The sequence below is a fragment of the Lepidochelys kempii genome, chromosome 5 (genome assembly GCF_965140265.1).
Source record: "Lepidochelys kempii isolate rLepKem1 chromosome 5, rLepKem1.hap2, whole genome shotgun sequence".
Taxonomy (NCBI): domain Eukaryota; kingdom Metazoa; phylum Chordata; order Testudines; family Cheloniidae; genus Lepidochelys; species Lepidochelys kempii.
This window is the reverse complement of record NC_133260.1, coordinates 48,588,501-48,607,765: the sequence shown is the minus strand read 5'-3', so window position 1 is coordinate 48,607,765 and position 19,265 is coordinate 48,588,501. Positions and strand designations below refer to the sequence as shown.

The following is a 19,265-nucleotide window of genomic DNA, read 5'->3' as shown; positions in this document are numbered from 1 at the left end:
GTAGGTGTAATAAGAGTTAGTAACTCAGAGGGCTTTGGAACATGCTTTCTGGAACTAGAGGACTGTGTTGTCCTGCTTCACCCTAGCTGTGGGGACAAGCAAGCCAGAAGTGAGCAAGCAGAGCGCTGCCAGAGGATAGCAGAAGTGTCTGAGGTGGGACAGAAGATGTATGGAAACATACAAGAAGAATGGGCAGCAGTCACTCTCCTCTTCTGTCAGAGGAGGCCACCCTCTGCCAAGGGTTTTGGGAAGCAGGGAGGGACGCTTTGAATCCAGCCAGGGGCCAGGGCTCTCTTGTAGCTCTGTTGGCTCTTACTTTAGTGGTCCAGTCTTGCCTTCCTTACCCAGGAGAAGCCGTCACACCTCACCACTTAAATGAGTAAGGAAAGCAGCACTTGGCCCAGAAAGGAGAGGCACTGAACCAGGAGAATGAGAGGCAATGGAAAGGGCGTCTTCTGTCCCACCTCAGACACTTCTGCTATCCTAACTGTTCACCTCTGGCAGCGCTCTGCTTGCTCACTTCTGGCTTGCTTGTCCCCACAGCTAGGGTGAATCAGGACAACACAAGGCTCCTCTAGTTCCAGAAAGCATGTTCCAAAGCCCCCTGAGTTACTAACTCTTATTACACCTTCTTCGTGGTCTCCAGAACTTTCCAAAGGTCAGATGCTCCTGCTCTTCCCTCTCAAGGCAGCCCATCCTAGGACATGATTTGTTTTGATCTGAACTCTGCGACAACCCCTGCAGTACATACTCAGGTAACTCAGGGGCCACACACTTTGTAGCTTGTGTAGACCGAGATCATTGCACAAACCAGGGGCTTCTTGCATCCCTCCATTCTCCTCCACTGTGTGCCACTCTCCCATCCCGCTCTATTGCAGGGACTCCCTGTAACTCCCCCAATTTCCCCCCTGCCAGGGGTTCTGTTTACCTGCATCCCTCTCACCCCCCATACCAGGATCCCCCATTCTCCCCTCCTCATGGCAAGGGTTCTGTGGGTCCCCTGTTCTCTCCTTCTCTACAGCAAGGTTTCTCTCAATCCCATTCCCTTCCCCCCCCATACTAGGACCCCCCCATTCACCACCTGCATGCTAAGGGCTCTGTGCCCTGTCCCCCATATCAGATTTCCTTAATTTCACTCCCCAACACATACTAGGGTTCTGTAACCCCTTATTTCCTCCCTTCCCCATAACAGAGTCTCCTAGTTCCTCCACCCCATGCCAGGGCTGTATGCACTCTCTCATCTCCCTCTCTCCCCTCATTGTTGTTTTTCTGGGAGATGAGTCATTCAGGGTGGCAACATGTTAAACTCAATTGGGAGGAAAAGCAGAGAAGAGAAGGGGTTCTGTTATGCTGGAAGGTGTTAATAGATGCCATCAGCCAGTGCATGATCGACAGACAATCACAGACGTGTCCGAAGCCGTGACTTTGCTGATGCCAGGAGCTCCATATGTCACCTATGTTCTCCCCTTTGGTTTTCCATTCAGACCCCAGCCCCAGCTCAATAGGGCTCTGGCCACTGATGCCTAGAATGTTCCCTGAAATTTTGGAATTGATCAGATGCAGCATTCAAAAGTTAATGACAGACAGATAAATACCATCAAATTGAGTGTACGGCCTCGCAAACTAAGGCAAAATCCCATTACCTTCCCTGGGATGTTTGCCTGAGTATGTAGTGCAGGATCAGGCTCTGTTATTTCATGAACTTCAGACTAAAGGAAAAGGCTACACATTTTTCATCCAATTTGTTTTTTATTTCTGTTTAGTGCGGAGCCTATCGGCTCAGGATGACCAGCTATTGGAATAGTATTCTGTTGTGCAGCATTACATACTTGCATTCATAGGTCCGCAGGTACATTACCCATCTCTTCTGTACTGTACTATGAAAAACATTGTCGCACACTGGAATGTTTTCGAAGACTTTTATACTCTTTGTAAATGAATGGCCAAATCCCAATCCCATTGAGGGTCAGTGGGAAAATTCTCATGGAAGTCACTGGTGTTAGAACAAAATCCTATCTGTAGAAATAGAATCCATGGGCCAAACTCTGCTTGTCTTACTTGCACAATAATCCCACCCACCTGAGAAAGCGGGAGCAGGAGTCGGCCTTATACCACTTCAGGGGCTTGAGATGAAGAACAAGGGATAGACTGAGGAAGATGCATGATGTTCAGTTAGTCAGATTGTAGGCGTGTGTATACATGTGCTCCATCCAGATGTACGGCCTGATCCTTCTTTGTTGAATTTTTGCTATTAACTTGAATGGGAGAAGGGCCCAATCCTAAGTGGTGCTGAGCATCTGCAACTCAGTCCCATTGACTACTCAGGATTTGGCCTCAGTGACAAAGTAACTGTTATAAACTCATTAACCCATTCAAGCATGAGTGGTTACACTGTCATAAAATACACTCCTTATCTTTTGACCTTGTCCCTTGCAATGCTCCTGAGATGAGTGTACAGCATAACATTATGTCTACATTTCCAGCATGTATTATTGATGGATTGACCTCTGCAAAGGGAATGCGTATTTAAGACTGCACCCACTTACTGCCATTCATTAAAGGAGAGATCTCAAAGCCCACTTGATTTTTCATCAAGAGCAACAAAGTGAAATCCTATAAAATACAACTGAATAGAAAATTGATCTGGGGAAACAAACATAGCAGCAGTGTCTGCAAAAAGGTGTCACCAACTGAAATCAAACGTTTTTGGAAAGCTTTACAAGGAAAGGAGTATCAAACTATTCACTTGAAATACAAAAAGCACAGGAATATTTTCAGCAGATACTAGAATAAAATGCACACTGATTACATTATTCTTAAAAAAAAAAAAAAAAAAGGAAACCATCATTTTCACATAAACAGAAATCATTACCTTCAAGAGCTAATTTAAATTCTACAAAAACATCAACAAAGGTTATCCCTGTACTTAACAATCAAGGTCACACTGCTAATTCACAATAAGGTACCATCTACTCACCATTTTCATCTCCTGCATTTTGCTTTTCTCATGGGTCCACATTCTGATTTAAATGACACAAGCTAATGATACAGCAGTCATAGAAATTCTCAACCAAGACTTTTTTTTTTTACTGCAAATATAGAATGTATGATCATTTTCTATATTTGCTAATCTTCCTTTTAAAGTCCTTTTATTCCAACAGTAAAGAAAATATGAACACTGAGAACCACACATTCAAATTGGCAATCTCCCTCCTGCTTTCACCCCAGTCCATTTATTAGCATGACAAGTTACAAAAGTGTTGTCTGTGACTATTTTTCAAAATCGATCAATCTGCTGGCTAAACTTTTAAAGGCCCAATCTAATTCCCCTTGCTGTCAATATCAATCTTTCCATTGACTTCACTGGAAATAAATCAGCTTGGGACCCTTAGTACCAAAGCTTGGTTCCATTGGCATTAATGAGAGTTTTGCCATTGACTTCCATGACACCAACATTTGGGCTCTTGGTGACACTAATCCTGCAAAGACTTATGTGCTTAACTTTTAAGTACGTGAGAAGTCCCATTCTACTTAAAGTTAAGTACACACCTCAGTCATTGTAGGACTGGAGCCAAAGAGACCTGCAGATTCACTTGCCTGCCAAGCTCCAGAAATCCCCTTTCAATGAGCCAAGTAAATTCCTGCCAAAGCCACGAAATTCTCTATCTTCTGCGATTTTTTCTTTTTTCCTTCACACTTTCCCCCGTTTCTCTGACCTCTCAACGTCAGAGAGGCTGTGGTGGGGTGAGAGACTCATGGATGGATTTGGTAGGTTGGGGTTGGATCTGAGCACCAGTCAAGGGTGGACTGTGAACAGGTTTGGCAGTTGGGAGGTAGGGTTAGATCACTGGTTTAGCAGAGAGAAGTTGTTGCAGGCAGGTTCAGCAACTAGCTAGGAGGAGAGTCCATACTGCAGCATAGTCATTTGGGGGTGGTTAGTATCAGGGCGCCATTAACTCACCAGTGATGTGTATCTTCTTTTATATCATCAATCCATGGATTTTCACATTCTTAATTCTGAGATGGAGACAGTGCAGGTAACAGTGGATAAAGAATGTCTAAAGACCTTGAGTTGTAGTTGCTGAGCAACCATGCGATGAAACAACAGAGATGAACTTGGGCTGCAAATTTTGGATCCAAACTTTCCCAGGATTTAGGGTGTCTGGATGTAGGGTCTTGTTTCGTACTCTCATCTGTATCATACTTATTCAACTGCTCTCTGTTAAAAAGAGCCATTACTAAAATAAAGAGCTGCCTCTGATCAAGTGTGTGTATGATAGAGACATGGAGGAGAGGGGGATGGACAGATGACCACACCTAACAAATATGCATATTTCTCAAGTGAATTAAAGTGTACTTTAATTACTGTATACACTAATCATAACAACGATAGTAGAGGGAGGAGACTCAATACAATTTTATATGTCACATTCAAATAAGCTTTATTGTGGCATTCACAATAATTTACTTTGATGAAATCTGTGGCAAATCCTGAACAAAGTCAAGGAGGCGCTCGGCAAATACTGCCCTCCACCAAGAAGGTTTTCTTAGTCTCCTAAACTGGTCACTTTTTCCTCTTCCTTAAAAAATGCCTCTTAGAACTTAGTTACCACTTTTGTCAGCCTCCCCTATTTCCAGCCACTAAAATATCTTTGGCCTGATCCCGGGGACTAATTCTTCTGCCACAGCACAGCCTGGAAGATCCAATTAGCAGTGCTCTAAGTTGTGTCGTCTGCAAAGGCTACTCTGGCAGCCAGGAACCGCAGCAATGTTCTGCAATGTTCATGCCCTCTTTCTGTTGGTAATATCCCTTCCATGTTGCTTTCTCTCGGAAAATCCCCAGCTGGCCAGTTAAATTGCTTTTCCACCTGCTTTGTGCTACTGGAGCTGTGCAAAGGAGGTGGAATGGGACCATGAGCAGGCCCCTTGTATTTAATAGGATGGAAACATGGGACGCCATCTAATGATGCAAATATATTTTCCATTTGAAAATGCTATAGCCATGAACTTATATAGAAGGCTTTTGTGGAGGGTGTGGGGGAAGGTTCTGGCTTTAATAAGCAAAAATTCCCCTCTGTAGTATAATACCTAATTAATAATTGTTTGTATGCTAAGTTTTTGCCCACACTAAATTTTATACTTATCTCAGCATATGTTTGATATGGCCACATTTCTCATGAATGGCAAAGCCACAGGTGGGTCATACCAGTCATTTCAAACAAGTCCCAGCAGAGAGAGAGGGGCAGGGGATGACCTCAAAGATGCATAATTATTGTGATTTTTTGTTCATATTTTATCACAGAACAGTGCCAGGGGTCTCCACACTGCATGTATACATATATACTGTGTGTGTGTTATACATCTATCTATAGCCAATGTTAAATTTTACAAGTGAGGGGGCGAAAATAATCCAGAAATTTAATCTTAAATTTTAGGGATAGACTGTATTTGAAAACATTTTGTAGACCATCATGCCACAAGGTAGAAGAGCTTTGGATTATATCATCAAAAAGAACAGATATTCATCAGGATATTTACAATTCACAGCGTTGTGACTGGGCACACCTTGTACTTCACTTCAAACAAGTATTTCACAGTAACGTGTAGCATGATGGGGGCCCTGGGATACTAACTCAGCAGACAGCATCACTTCTACGTTCCCTTATTTTCCATGGTCTAGGAAGTCTATAAGGCCTTGTTCACACAGACTCGTAGTGGCTTAACTTAAGATGTGTTTTTAAACTGATTTAGTTAAACTGGTGCAAGTTGTCTTGTATAGACAAGGCCTAAGTTTGACCCTCTGACACCCTAACAGCCTTTCATGATATGACAGCATAATTCTATGTATACTATGAGTTCCCAAGTGTGAACATGGTAATGCACAACTCTGTAAATACAATCAATACTTCCTATTCTAAAAAGTCCCCATACACCATATTATCATGATAAACCAAAACAGTACCAAAGGAGTAATGGCAGGCTACCAGCCTAAATTGCATTTAGTTTTAAAAATATATTCCTATTTATGTGAACATCAAGGGAATCTGTGTTCCATGCATTTATAGACTTCATAAATAGTTTTGGTGAGAAGAAGTTGTTATAATCTATAATTTTAACCAAAATAGACTCGTCAGCCACAGATCTCGAGGTGCTTTACAAAGGTGGTTGAACAGCATTATTCCCATGTTACAGTTGGGGCAATTGAGACACAGAAGTTAAGTGACTTTACACAGCAAGTTGGTGGCTGATTTGGGAGGAAAGCCCATGACTCCTGACCCTCAGTGCCATTCTTAAACCACTAGTGACTAGTCCATGGCTACCCTATGTGATAAAGCTAAGACTGAATCACTTGCTCAAATTATGTATGTCCTCAATCCTATCAGTTTGAACCATAATTTTATGTAATCAGCTAAACACTTTCCATAAGTACTGTGCATCAAGGGTACTTCTGGTCCCAGTCTGTAAATGAGACAACAGGGCATTGTCATTACTGCAGCACTTTATGGATAGATAAAGACAAGAGCAATACTGTTATTGAACACCACGAGCCAGTCCCTGGGCTGTCTTGGGACAGTACAAAGCTCTTCTGGTCCCAGATCCAGGTCCCAGATGACTTCCCCCTGCATAGCGGGGCTTGTGGGTTACAACAGCTGCTGTAGAGACTCTTCTACCATCACCACCTCTCTGGGCCCCCAGAGTAGGGGGCATAGCTGAGAGAAAGGGGATGGCAAGGGCTCTGTCATGCCCCAAGATCCATGGCTACCAGGATAACCTTTGGGGCCATTGGCAGCTAGAGCAATTTGAAGCAAGTGGGTTCTAAGTTGAAGTGGGAGCCTGGCCTAGCACAGATCAGCCCAGGAGTAGGGAAGCACCAAGGTGGCATAAAGCCACCTCTGCACAGCACCCTCCTGAGCTGCACTGTGTGCGCCTCAGCCCCAACTCAGGATCTGGGCCTGTGGCTAGGACAAAATCTGGACTTGTGAATATTTTGCATTTTAATGTAACACCAAACTGTTGAATGCTAATTAGAAGCCGCATTTGTTACCTACTGTAGCTACACAGACCCAGGGCACCATCCTAAAATGGTGTCCCTGACCGGAATGACTGTGGTTTTGCAGGAGGATGTTTCTAATGGAGGAGACGGCAACTGAACTCAAATAATACGTGTTCGGGCACTGATTTCTGTTAGGGTTATGAAGGCTGTCATCTCCGATGAATACGTACAGACTTCAAAAGAACTGCCGTGTGTAATGCTGCCTCTATCAACCATCACCAAATTCACAGGTACAGAAAAGTGTATGGAAGCATAAAATTAATAGAGAGGAAAACTAAATACAGAGACACCTAGGCAAGAACACTGCTACTTCCAATGCAGTGGGCAAGGTTCCACGATCTCTCTCCTCTTATATCATCCAATCATATTCACATTGCAGAAATCATTGCTATGGGTCCAATCCTGCAAATGGCTAAGCACCATCACCTCCCATCTTCACAGGATCAGCCCTATGGCTCAGTGGTCATCAGACTCTCTCTTTAGACTCATTGGAGTTTTGGATTTTCCCCTTGCAGCTTTCCTGAGGTAGCAGACCTGGACACCTTCCTTCCTATGTTTCAAAACTTTTAAAGAAGAAGAGGGGAATAAGGAGGACAGACATGAGGAATTATCCTAGCTATTGCGCAAGCAGGCTCAATTTGAAGCATTCAATTACCACAGACAGTGCCACAGCCTCCCACAAAAGCATTCAAAAGCGGAGTTCATTTTTATAAGTATCACCTTGAAAGATATTAAGGACACAATGTTGGTTTGGTGATTTATACAATGATCCATCGCGTCTGGGGGCTGACTCTCCATTGCATTCTGATTCTCTATTGCACCTTGTGTAGTCATTTACACTTGTGCAGAAGGAGCATTCTGATTTGGTAGTATTTTACACCCCATAAATGACTGTACAAAGTCAAGGCTATGGAGCGTCAGACTCTGGATAACACTGACTACTGAGTATAGTGTACTGCTATAGTGAAACATCAGCAGAACGTCTGTGCATGAAAGAGCTTTCAGAAGACAAATCAACCCATTCCTTCTGTTGTTCAGCAAGTTTTTCAGCCAAGCATTTTATTAAAACAGGGTCCACTTTGGAGTCAAATTTATTGGCAAACCAGTGTCCATAATTTATAAGCCACCTTAATTCTGAAGCTCCATAGATGCACACACTGCGAAGATGTGTACCAGTACAAGGAGGATATAAGTGATCCTCCAGATAATTCCATTTTACCAGGCGAGTCTTGCTTTGCAGGTCCGTTATATCTTGAGCTGATCTTGAAATCTCCCCAGGTATTCCAGGCAGACGTGCAAGGGTTGCCCAGAAATGTTCATCTGGAGAATAAGTGTCCTTGGACCATTCAAAAAAATCTTTAGCAAGAGAATTTTCAAAGGTATATTGGATGAATGCTCTACTTAAAACAAAATAGGCACTGCCTACAAAAACCTCAATGTTATGAGGTGGTGGCTCTTTAGAAATGTTGGTTTTTACAGGCATCTGCATGTACTTATAAGGCACTGTCTCAAGTTCATAGTGATATGTGAATCGTTCCCTTTTGCTGCTACTTGGCTTTATGGTCTCCAGCATGTTTCCTCCATTGAGTTTCTTCAAATCAGATACCAATTCAAAGTTTGACCTCAAAGGAAAGTCTTGACCACACAAATTAATAACATACTTCCACGGAAACGACGACCTCATCAAGTCAGACAAACAATTAAAATCTGCTTGGAGCCTAGAAATGTGTGCATATTCCACTGTCTCCAATTTAGATGCAATGAAAATATTGGGGAAGCACTTAGCTAAATTGTCCATAGCACATTTGAAAGTATTAGCGGACTTTTGGTCATAATGGATGCAGTAAATATTTTGATGGCTGTATATTGTGTGTATGAGTCTTTCAACCATTATTGCATCTTTGTGAACAACCAAAGAGTAGGCTAATGGGAAACTTTCCTCCTCCGGGGAAACAGGCTTTAGGTGGTATCCTCTAAGTGTATAATACACCTGACAATCGCTGGTCATAGCTATAACGTCTTCATCTTCTAAATCAATGATGTCGTTTCTTCTTATCTCTAAACTCTTGCCAATTTCACCGGGTTCTTGTTCGTATATATATGAACAGTTAATTTCATACTGGAAGTCGTTTCTAAGATGGGAGTATTTGTTTTTAACATAAGAAGAAGTGCTTAAAAAGTGCTCAACCAAATAAATACCTTTGTGAGGGAATAAGAGTCTTTCAACATTGAGGAGTTTCAGAAGTGCAAGCAGCCACACCGTTAAAAACAGGATCAGGATCTTTTGTCTCATGGGATACTTGAAGGGACACTTATATCTCTTCATTCTGTAGGAAGACAGCAATATAGTGAGATTTTAATCATGAAAGGGTACAGTAAAGATATTCCAGCTTCTGCTAGAAACAAAACCGCATTGATTTGGCTACAGCTTAAAAACAATGATTAGCAGAAAGACAGGGCATTGAAAACACAATTATTTTCTTATATTAAACCTCACTTAGTAGCAGCAGATCATAAGCATGTTAATTCAGGGCCAGATTTTGTCAGCCTTGTTTGCACCAAGCTGTTCCTCATGCTGAAGTAGCATAGTGAAGTCAGTGGAACACTTTGCAGAGTAAGATACTATTCAGCCTGAGTAAGGGTATCTGCATCACATGATTGATTTGCCAACTCCCTTTCATCTCCACCTGCACGCCCCCAAGGAAGAAACCACCAGCAGTCCCTGGTATTGCAGCAGTGCAATTTTCATCTCTGTGCTACTAGGGAGTTGGGCTGAATTTAGCCCCTTGGCTAAAATCCCATTGAATTCAGTTGAAGCAGGATCAGAACCATACAGTTATTTCTTTACAGGTCAGTTAATAGTGGATATTTATTTTGTTCAGATATTTTAAATATTGCTTTTTAAAATTAAAAATAAAGAATTGAAGCCAGTGCTTTAAAAATCAGACAGAGCATCCTCTTTATCGGCAACATTGGGGCTGGCCAATGTGTGGGTGTATAAGCATGGAGGAGGGGTAAGGTACTTCCCCCCAACACCTCCAGGTATGGCTAATCCTTGCACAGAAGACCCTGCCCTCCCTCCAGGGGTAAGGGCTGCTCCCGGATGGTGGCAGCAACTGCTGCAAAGGAAGTGGCGGTGAGATGGGGTCATAACCCTGGCAGCAATGGAGGGGAGCACACAGTGCACCCTTCTGCCTCCTGGAGCTCTGGGAGACTGCTGCAAAGGCACTGCCGAGGTCTAGGTTGTGCAACAGCATATTAAAAGCCACCTGCTATGTAACCACTTTTAAACTTAGGTTTTATTCCAATGAAAGCGAAGTACAATGATCCTTTCTCCAGGTGTTTTTTTTGCTTTCAGCAGCAGAGTGTGAAGAGCATCGTGTCTATTACTGGATTAAAATGAGACAGGACTCAGCATCCAGGTGCGATCTTAGTTATAACTCCATTTTCTCTCTTAATGGAACTGCTCATGCATAGAGCAGTCTGCAATGTTTTTTCTCTGAAAGGAGCTGTTTAGCTACCACTGTATGAGTGTGTGGTTCATAGGAAGGCAAAGAGAAGAAGACAGCTTTGCTACCTTATGGTCATATGTTTTGCTGAATTTGAAAAATATGAAACTGAACCAGGGTGACCAGATAGCAAATGTGAAAAAATCGGGACGGGGGTGGGGGGTAATAGGAGCCTATAGAAGAAAAAAAAACCCAAATCAGGACTGTCCCTATAAAATCAGGGTATCTGGTCACCCTAAACTGAACAGTCAGCAAAGGATACATGTGCAAACTGCTGTGGCAAGGCCTTCTTCAGGAAATGTGCATAGGAAGTACTATTCAATTCCTGGTTTGCAAAACTGCTACAAGATCAGGAGCACCTCAGCCACAGAATGCGTTGATTAATACACTAATAACTATATAGGTATCGGCAATGAAATAAGATGATTTTGGAATAGCTTTTGAACACAGTGACTAGCCTCAGGATTAGGGGAATCCACAAATGGCATAAAGCCAGTATAACTGTCTCTATACTTCTATCCCCAGCACTCCCCCATGTCATAGGCAGGCTAGAGGTGGGTGGGTGAAAGGAGCTGGTGTCTCGTTGGAGTCCGTTGCATCCGATGAAGTGAGCTGTAGCTCACGAAAGCTTATGCTCAGATAAATTTGTTAGTCTCTAAGGTGCCACAAGTACTCCTTTTCTTTTTGCGAATACAGACTAACACAGCTGCTACTCTGACTCCTAATGACCTATAATTCTGTAGCAACTTGGCCTTAGAGCTTCTCTACATTATCCTAGAGTCCAAAACAACCTCAGTTAGCTCCAGGATTGGGGCAGGGTGTGTAGATGGTTTGTAGCCACTATTTCCTACCTCCTCAGCTAAATTCCTGCACCAGTATAGCTGAACCCAAGTGTCCATCCCTTTGTGCTTCTAATCCTGATCTCCATTACAAGAGCAAACCTCCCATCAAATTCAGTGTGAGTTTATGTGAGAGCAAAATGGGTTCTTTGGTGCACATTTTCAGCCCAGGATTAACTAGAGTCTGTTTTTGCACTCATGATTTTACAAATGCAAAAAATTGCAAAGGATAAAATTGTGGCCCCAATTATAAGTGGGTACAATTAGTCACTTGGATGTCTATGTACCTGCTCTGCAGGTGCAACCATAATTCAGAAGTCCAAGTGACATTTATTGAGGGTGCAAATAATTCAGATGCACTTTTTACACAATATTAGGACGTACTAGTTGTAGGCACAAAATCAAAAGCCAGCAGCTGAAAACCAGGCTCTCTTTGGGTGTCCTTTTTATTTTTATTGTTTTCTTTCTTTCTTCAGGTTGTCTGCTGTTCTTCCCACCTTTTCTTTTCCCTGTATGTCTTTCTCCTCCTTAATTATTTACTTTTTGGTGAAGCTGTGAAGAATTTCTTCAACACTCGCCCCTTCCTCCTTCCCCTCCTCTCCCCCACCCCCCACTTCATGCTCCTTTAAGCTTCCAGTATGAACTGATGCTCTTATTGAGAGCAGGATCTTTGTGTTGATCAGTGACTCACACTGCTGAGCATGTATGCAGCTGTGGTGTTCCCACCTCGTATGGATGCCTATACTGTGTCTGCCAGGTTCCCAGAATCCACTCAAGTCAACAGAACATTGTGAACATCACAGTGAATGGTTCTTGAGGCATGTTAGAGACTAGGGGAGCAGAGAGGTGATCTTTCTGGGAAGATCTTTCACAGGATCTAGACCTAGGTAAGAACTAACAGCCTTTTCTCTCCAACTTTATCAACAGTCTGAAGATTGATTCATAACAAAAACAGACAAGAACAACAAATCTCCATTCACAAAAAGACAAAAGAACATAAGAATGGCCATTTTGGGTCAGACCAATGGTCCACCTAGCCCAGTATCCTGTCTTCTGACACTGAGTGGTGTCAAAAGCTTCAGATGGAATTAATAGAACAGGGCAATTATCGAGTGATCCATCCCCTGCCATCCACTCCCGGCATCTGGCAGTCAGAGCCTTAGGGACACCCAGAGCAATGAACCATTTTGGCTAATAGCCATTGATGGACCTATCCCCCAGAAATTTACCTAATTCATTTTTTTAACTCAGTTATACTTTTGGCCTTCACAACATCCCCTAGCAATGAGTTCCACAGGTGGATTGTGTGTTGTGTGAAGAAATACTTCCTTATGTTTGTTTTAAACCTGCTGCCTATTAATTTCATTAGGTGACACCTGGTTCTTGTGCTATGTGAAGGCGTAAATAACACTTCCTTAGTCACTTTCTCCACACCACTCATGCTTTTATAAGCCTCTATCACATTTCCCCATAGTAGTCTCTTTAAAAAGACTGGGACTTTTCAGCTTGGAAAGCTCTCCTCCTATGGAAGCGGTTCCATGCCCCAACTCATTTTTGTTGCCCTTCTCTGTACTTTTTCCAATTCTAATCCTTTTTTTTTTTTTTTTTTTTTGAGATGGAGTGACCAGAACTACATACAGCATTTAAGGTGTGCGTACCATGGATTTCTATACTGACATCATGATATTTTCAGTCTTATTATCTCTCTCTTTCCTAAGGATTCCTAACGTTCTGTTAGCTTTTTTGATGGCTGCACCAACATGCTTTGCTGGCAGCAGTTTGTTTAGCTTCACTTCTTCTCTGAGCTCCTCCCAACTCAAATAAGCCAAGCTTTCCCTTTGCCTACTTAGCTCTTTTCTTAGCCCATGCTCCTGAAGCCAACCCCACTCCAAAGGCTGCTTAGAACCAATGACAGGTTTCAAGCCCTAGTACAGAAGACCTCATGGAGGGAGAAACTGCTGACTCATTTTTGCTTTTCCATGGCAGGAAATGGAACGGATTCTCAAGCTGCATGAATCAGCTCCCCCTATGCCAGCCAACAAACAGCTCACCTGAATTCCCAGAGGTCAGTACATCCTTCACTCTTCAAAAGTACAAGACACTCTGGACACAAGACCTGACAGCCTGACCCAGGCCCTTCCTGATAGGTGATAGAGTCCTGAGCAACTGGTGCCATTCATGACTGAAATAACCAATGCTTTATTAATTAGCATTATTAAGGCATTCTACGCCAACTCAAAATGCTGCATTAAAATGGAAAACAGATTGAGTAAGCCATTCAGCACCAAGACAGGTGTAAAGCAGGCATGTGTCCTGTCTCCTTTTTTGTTTATGCTAGTCATTGACTATGGATTAAAACAATGAGACAGTGATACATATGGCCTAAAGTGAAACAATTCAAGGCTATTTGATGTAGACTTTGCCGACGACATCACTCTTATCAGTGAAGATGCCAATGGACTATAAAAATGCACAAACCAAGTAAAAGAAGTAATGGAGAAGATACGTTTGAGATACAATGCAAAGAAATGTAAAGTCATGTTAGTGGGGACTATCAGGACAAATATCAAAATTGAAGAAGAGAAACTGGAGAAGGTGGACAATTTTACATATCTTGGAAGTATCATCAGCCAAGATGGTACTAGTTCTGAGGAAAGAAAGAAGAAGAACAAGAAGAATCGAGAAAGCAAACGCTGCATTTGGAAGACTCAAAAACATCTCCCTCAAGACAAAACTGAACATGCACAAAGCAATTGTTATCGCCATCACAACATAAAGCAGTGAGACATGGCAACTTACCAAGAAAGATATGCAAAAGTTGGATGCATTTCATCACAAATGTCTGAGAAGAATATTGGGAACAACATACAGAGATAGGAAGACGAATGAAGAAGTCAGAAAAATGACTGGACAAGGCACCCTCTCACAAATAATGTACAAAAGACGACATAGATGGCTGGGACATGTGCTGAGAATGGAAAAAGAATGCTTACCTAATACCGCCCTTGAATGGAAGCCAGAAAACGCAAGAAGAAAGAGAGGAAGACTGCAAATAACATGGAAACAAACAGTTCTGAATGACATCAAGCACATCAACAAGAAATGGGAATATTTGGCGAGAAGGGCGGTCGACAGGCAAGGATGGCAAATGAGAGTCGTTCAGTGTGCAGCAAAGCACGGGATGGGCTAAAGTCTAAGGTAAGGTCTAATTCAATGAAGGAAATTTTCCTTCAAACACACAGTAGTGTTATTAACAGTGAAGAAACCAAGCCAAATACATTGGTTCTAGCCAACTACCACCCAGTATCTCAAACCTTCCATTCCTGTCCTAGCTCATAGAGATGCTAGTCAAAGGCCAACTATAAACTTTCCTGACTGAAGTCAATATCTTAGACCTGGCACAATCTGGATTCAGGCAAGGACCTGGGACAAAAACAGTTTTAGTGGTACTGATGGATGATCTCCTCCTGACAACGGATAGAGGGCAGACATCCATTCTCATCCTCCTGGACATCTCTACAGCATTCAACACTCTTGACCTGAGATACTGCTATCCTGTTTCAGAGAGGTGGCAGAGATCCAGGTTAATGCACTGAAATGGTCTGAGTCCTTCCTGGAGGGGTGCACTCAAAGAATAGTGATAGAAAATTAAACCTCCATGACTAGACTCTTCATTTATGGGGTTCCACAAGGATAAATTCTCTCTCTGGTCCTATTCAGGATCTACCCATGGCCAGCGATGAACTGGTCAGACTACATGGACTCAAGTGCCAGCAATATGAAGATGATACACAACTTTACCTATTCTCCACCATATATGACCACACCACTACCACCAAGATGGCCCAATGTTTAGATGAGATCAGCTCATGGATGAACAACAACTGGCTGAAGCTGAGCCCTGCTGGTGAGCAGAGAAAAACACACTTCGAAGAGTTTGCAGCCTAGGTGCAGTCTCCTTTGACTGAAGGCACACACCCAATTGGTCAATTCAATCAATAGCTTAGGAGTGCTGTTGGAGTCTTAGCTGACATTAAGCTTTCACATAGCAGCATCTGGGAGAAATGCTTTCTACCATCTCCTGTTGGCTAGGAGATCGTGTCCCATCCTGGTGGATGATGAGCTGGCCTCAGTTAGACACACCTTCATCACTTCCCATCTGGGTTATAGCAATGGGATAAACCTGAGCATGAAGCCATTAGCTCTTAAGAAACTCCAGCTAGCACAGAACATTGCAGCACTTCTCGTTAGCAACATGGTTACCGCAAGCACATCAGACCTATCTTTGCTCCCTACACTGGCTTTCCATAGAACATGAAGTCAAGTTCAAGGTCTCTGTTCTTATCTTCAAGATGCTGAGTGGCCTGTGCTCAGCATATCTAAAAGATTGCCTACAGCCCTCAGAGGAAGACTGCGGTTGACAATGCCGCCCCTCTGGCAGAAAGGAGCTGTCCACCTCATCTGTGCAGGAGACCATGCTCTCTCAGGGGCAAGTTCGTCAATTCCAAGTACACAAGATATTTTTTCAACCAGCATGCCCTAACAAACACAAAGCATGTATGTTTAAAAAAACCAAAACCCTACCAAAACATAACACTCCACTGCGCACATCATTCAAACTCTGAGGAAAGGATGAGAGAGAGAGAGAGATGTCAGTCTTGACTAAGGCTAAAGTTTTGTCATGGATATTTTTAGTAAAACTCACGGACAGGTCACAGGCAATAAAGAAAAATTCACAAAAGCCGTGACATGTCCCTGACTTTTATTAAAAATATCCATGATAAAATGGGAAGGGGCTGAGCAGCTGTGGGGTAGCTGGGAGCTCCAGGGACCCTCACCACCCATGGGGGCTCGGCGCTCCAGGTCTCCCCTCCACCCACAGCTCAGAGCTGCAGGGTTCCCCTGTCCCCAGCGGCAGCAGGGAGCTGCAGGGGTCCCTCAGCCGTCCACGGTGGTGGGGAGCTGTGGGATACCCCCTCTGCTGTTTGCAGTGGCGAGGAGCTGCGGGGTACCCCTGCTGTTCATGGTGGCTCGGAGGTTGGGGGCCCTGCTGCCTCAGATGGTGGGGATACCTCACAGCTCCCTGCCATTGCGGGAGGTGGTGGGACCCTGCAGCTCCCAGCTGCTGGGGCTGAAGTCACGGAGGTCTTTGGAAGTCACGGATTCCATGACTTCCAAGACCCCTGTGACAAAATCGTAGTCTTAGTCATGATGCTTAATGCGCTACTGGAGAGTGCTCAGATACTATGATGATAAGAGTGGTATAAGAACCTATACAGAATAGAATAGAAATGCCCAAGTTTACCCTTCTCCTTGGCCTCTCGTTATCTAATCCAATCTCTGGCTGTGCCTAATAACGTATCTCAGGTGCTTATACCATTCCTCTTATTAAGTTCCATTTTCCTTATGTGTTGCATGCAGGGTCAATATTTTTTTTTCCCTTATGTAGGATTGTTATGGCAGGAAAGGAGGTGGGAGTCACCACCTTCTTTTGATGGCCAAGATCGGGTACCGCCAAGGTTATGCCACCTGGTAGCTGTAGTGATTCATCTACCTGCCTAAGGATAGTCCCTCAGGACTAAGTGAAAGCTTATTACATCTTGTAGCCCTCACTACTCTGCACTGACTATCCAGCCTGTCTAAGTTAGAGCAGGGACTTGCTAGCAGAGTAGATAGTAATGACAGAAGGTAAATCGGGTGCTTTTATTTACCTTTCCACATAATGCAAGAACACCATAAAACTGCTAAGCAACACATTTAAAACTGATTTAGGAAACACTTTCTAACCTTGTGGCAGGCTCGTTATATGTTGTATCATAGAGACCAAGAGCTCAGCAGCTTTGTAAGAGTAGGCATTTATCTGACTAATATGAACGTCCACAGTTACGTGAGACAGGGCACAAGTAGGGATAGGGCATATGAACTATTGTGTTTCAAGGCATGTGCTGACCGCTAACTGCCAAGTTTTCAGAGCAGAAACCACTAACAGGCATCTTATTTCACATGACCTATTATGCTATTGTCTGCATGTGGGTTTGGCCACTGATAGACCAGTCTAGATGGATTCACAGCTGCATCCTCCTCTGTTCCTGTGGTTTTTTTGCAAGACACAGATTTGAGCAGCTTTATAAATTCGAAAACCACAAATAATCTGGGGCAGTTTGTGATGGCCTTGTGTAAGTGGGTAAGGGAAAAGAGAGAGAGAGAGAGAGTGGAGGAGCCTCTCTCTTCCTTGTGTTACTGCAACAGGGGTCAACTACAGTTACTGTCCTTGCACTCCCTGAATGTAGAGATGCTCCAGGCTAACCCAAGTGGCTGTAGCCAACCCAAAGTGGGTGGAGTGGAGGTGGGGCCTGCTCCTCTCAGTATAGACATCAGTGTTGAGCTGAATACACACTATGCCCTTCAAATTGGAGGCGGGCTGCCGCTCCACCACGAGGAGACTGTGGAGGAATTTTGCAGTTCCCCAGGGGCTCCCCCTGCAGTGCAGCTGCATCATAACCCCCACAAGGAAGGACAAGCCTTAAACCCACAATCTAGCCCACCCCCCAGCCATCCCCCTTTTTTTTGTCTGTAAGATACTAGCCAGACACATCTCATGCTAGAGTAAATCAGGAACTGTTCCAACGAAGTCAGTGGAATTTCACTGCTGTAAATCCAGTCCAAGAACAGGATCATGTCCTTCCTTAGCAGTGATTGTTCCTCGGCAGTCACCAACTTGGGCAGACTACAGAAGCTGGCACTAATGTAGCTACACTGATGTAGTTAGACCTGGGCAAACCCCAGTTATTTGCACACCATAGCACACCAGTGCAAAACAGGGCTTACACCTGTACATCTTAACCCAGTAATTCACGTGGGTAAGTCACACAGAGTGACCCCCCTGACTTATAGCAGTGCAGTGTATCTATACTGTGAGTTTGCACTCATGTAATTACATAGGGACAAATAAACCAGTGTAGACAGAGCCATGGAGGCAGGACAAACAATATATTACTAAGCTAAGAGTTAATACAAGAATGCAGAAGGGGTTGAAATCCCACTGAGAGATACAGAGCCCCACCTAGCATACTGGTCTATAGACCAACCCACTGACTTGAGAAACCCCAGACAAGGCACCGCACAGTGTAAATAGAAACCTGCTCTTGAGATTCTTCTGAAGAAATATGCTAAATAAAGTTAAAGTATGATAATCACTGCAGTGACTCAACCGAGTCACAGCTCTTTAAATACAGTACCATGTGCCTAGCACAGCCTACCCCGCATGCTTCTCCAAATATCCCTTTGTGGGTGGCCAGTCAGATTCTGTCACAATCAGGAACAGGATCTTCAAAGATCAAAGCACAGAGAGGACTCTCTGCATGCTGATCTCTCCCATCCTGCGCAGAGTAGGAGTCAACAACTTTCACTGAAGCCTTGCTCTGATCCTGGCCACCCCCCACTTTGGACCCTCTGGAAGGACCCTCCATGGATCCAGAGCGCTGCTTGTGGGGAGGAATCTAGAAAGAGAGGGCCAAGGGAACACATCATTCCCTCAACCCAGCAACAACAAATCCAGCTAAAACAGCCTCCGTCGCCTTCTATGCTGGGAAATCAAAACAGCCTCCTCCTCACAACACACATACACTTCCAAAGAAGTTCTCAAAGTAGCAATGGGTGGGGGGAGTTTCCTATGTCAGCAACCCAGGAGGAGGACAGGGGCTCTGGATCTGGAGTGGAAGCACAGGACTTCTGTGTGGCTCTCCCCCAAGATCTATACGGATATTAGATGATCCACTGGCTCAAGGGGAATAGCTCCCCTGCACTTTCTGTAGGGGGCTCAACCTGGCCTCCTTGACAAACCTAGTGGGATTCTCCACCCAC

At 43.7% G+C, this 19,265-nt stretch overlaps 1 protein-coding gene across 7 annotated transcripts in view; it reads right to left on the bottom strand.

Moving 5' to 3' along the window:
• Nucleotides 1–1,583: 1,583 nt before the first annotated feature.
• Nucleotides 1,584–19,265, bottom strand: part of GCNT4 (glucosaminyl (N-acetyl) transferase 4) — a 35,215-nt gene continuing 17,533 nt past the window's right edge. For 6 of the 7 annotated variants that reach the window (XM_073344237.1, XM_073344235.1, XM_073344236.1 and 3 more), the window contains one exon: nucleotides 1,585–9,381. In XM_073344237.1, the coding sequence (XP_073200338.1) occupies nucleotides 8,013–9,380 (1,368 nt within the window). In that variant the 5' untranslated portion in view covers nucleotide 9,381 and the 3' untranslated portion in view covers nucleotides 1,585–8,012. Of the gene's footprint in view, nucleotides 9,382–19,265 lie in introns of all 7 variants that reach the window. The other variant, XM_073344241.1, reaches the window with a different exon arrangement.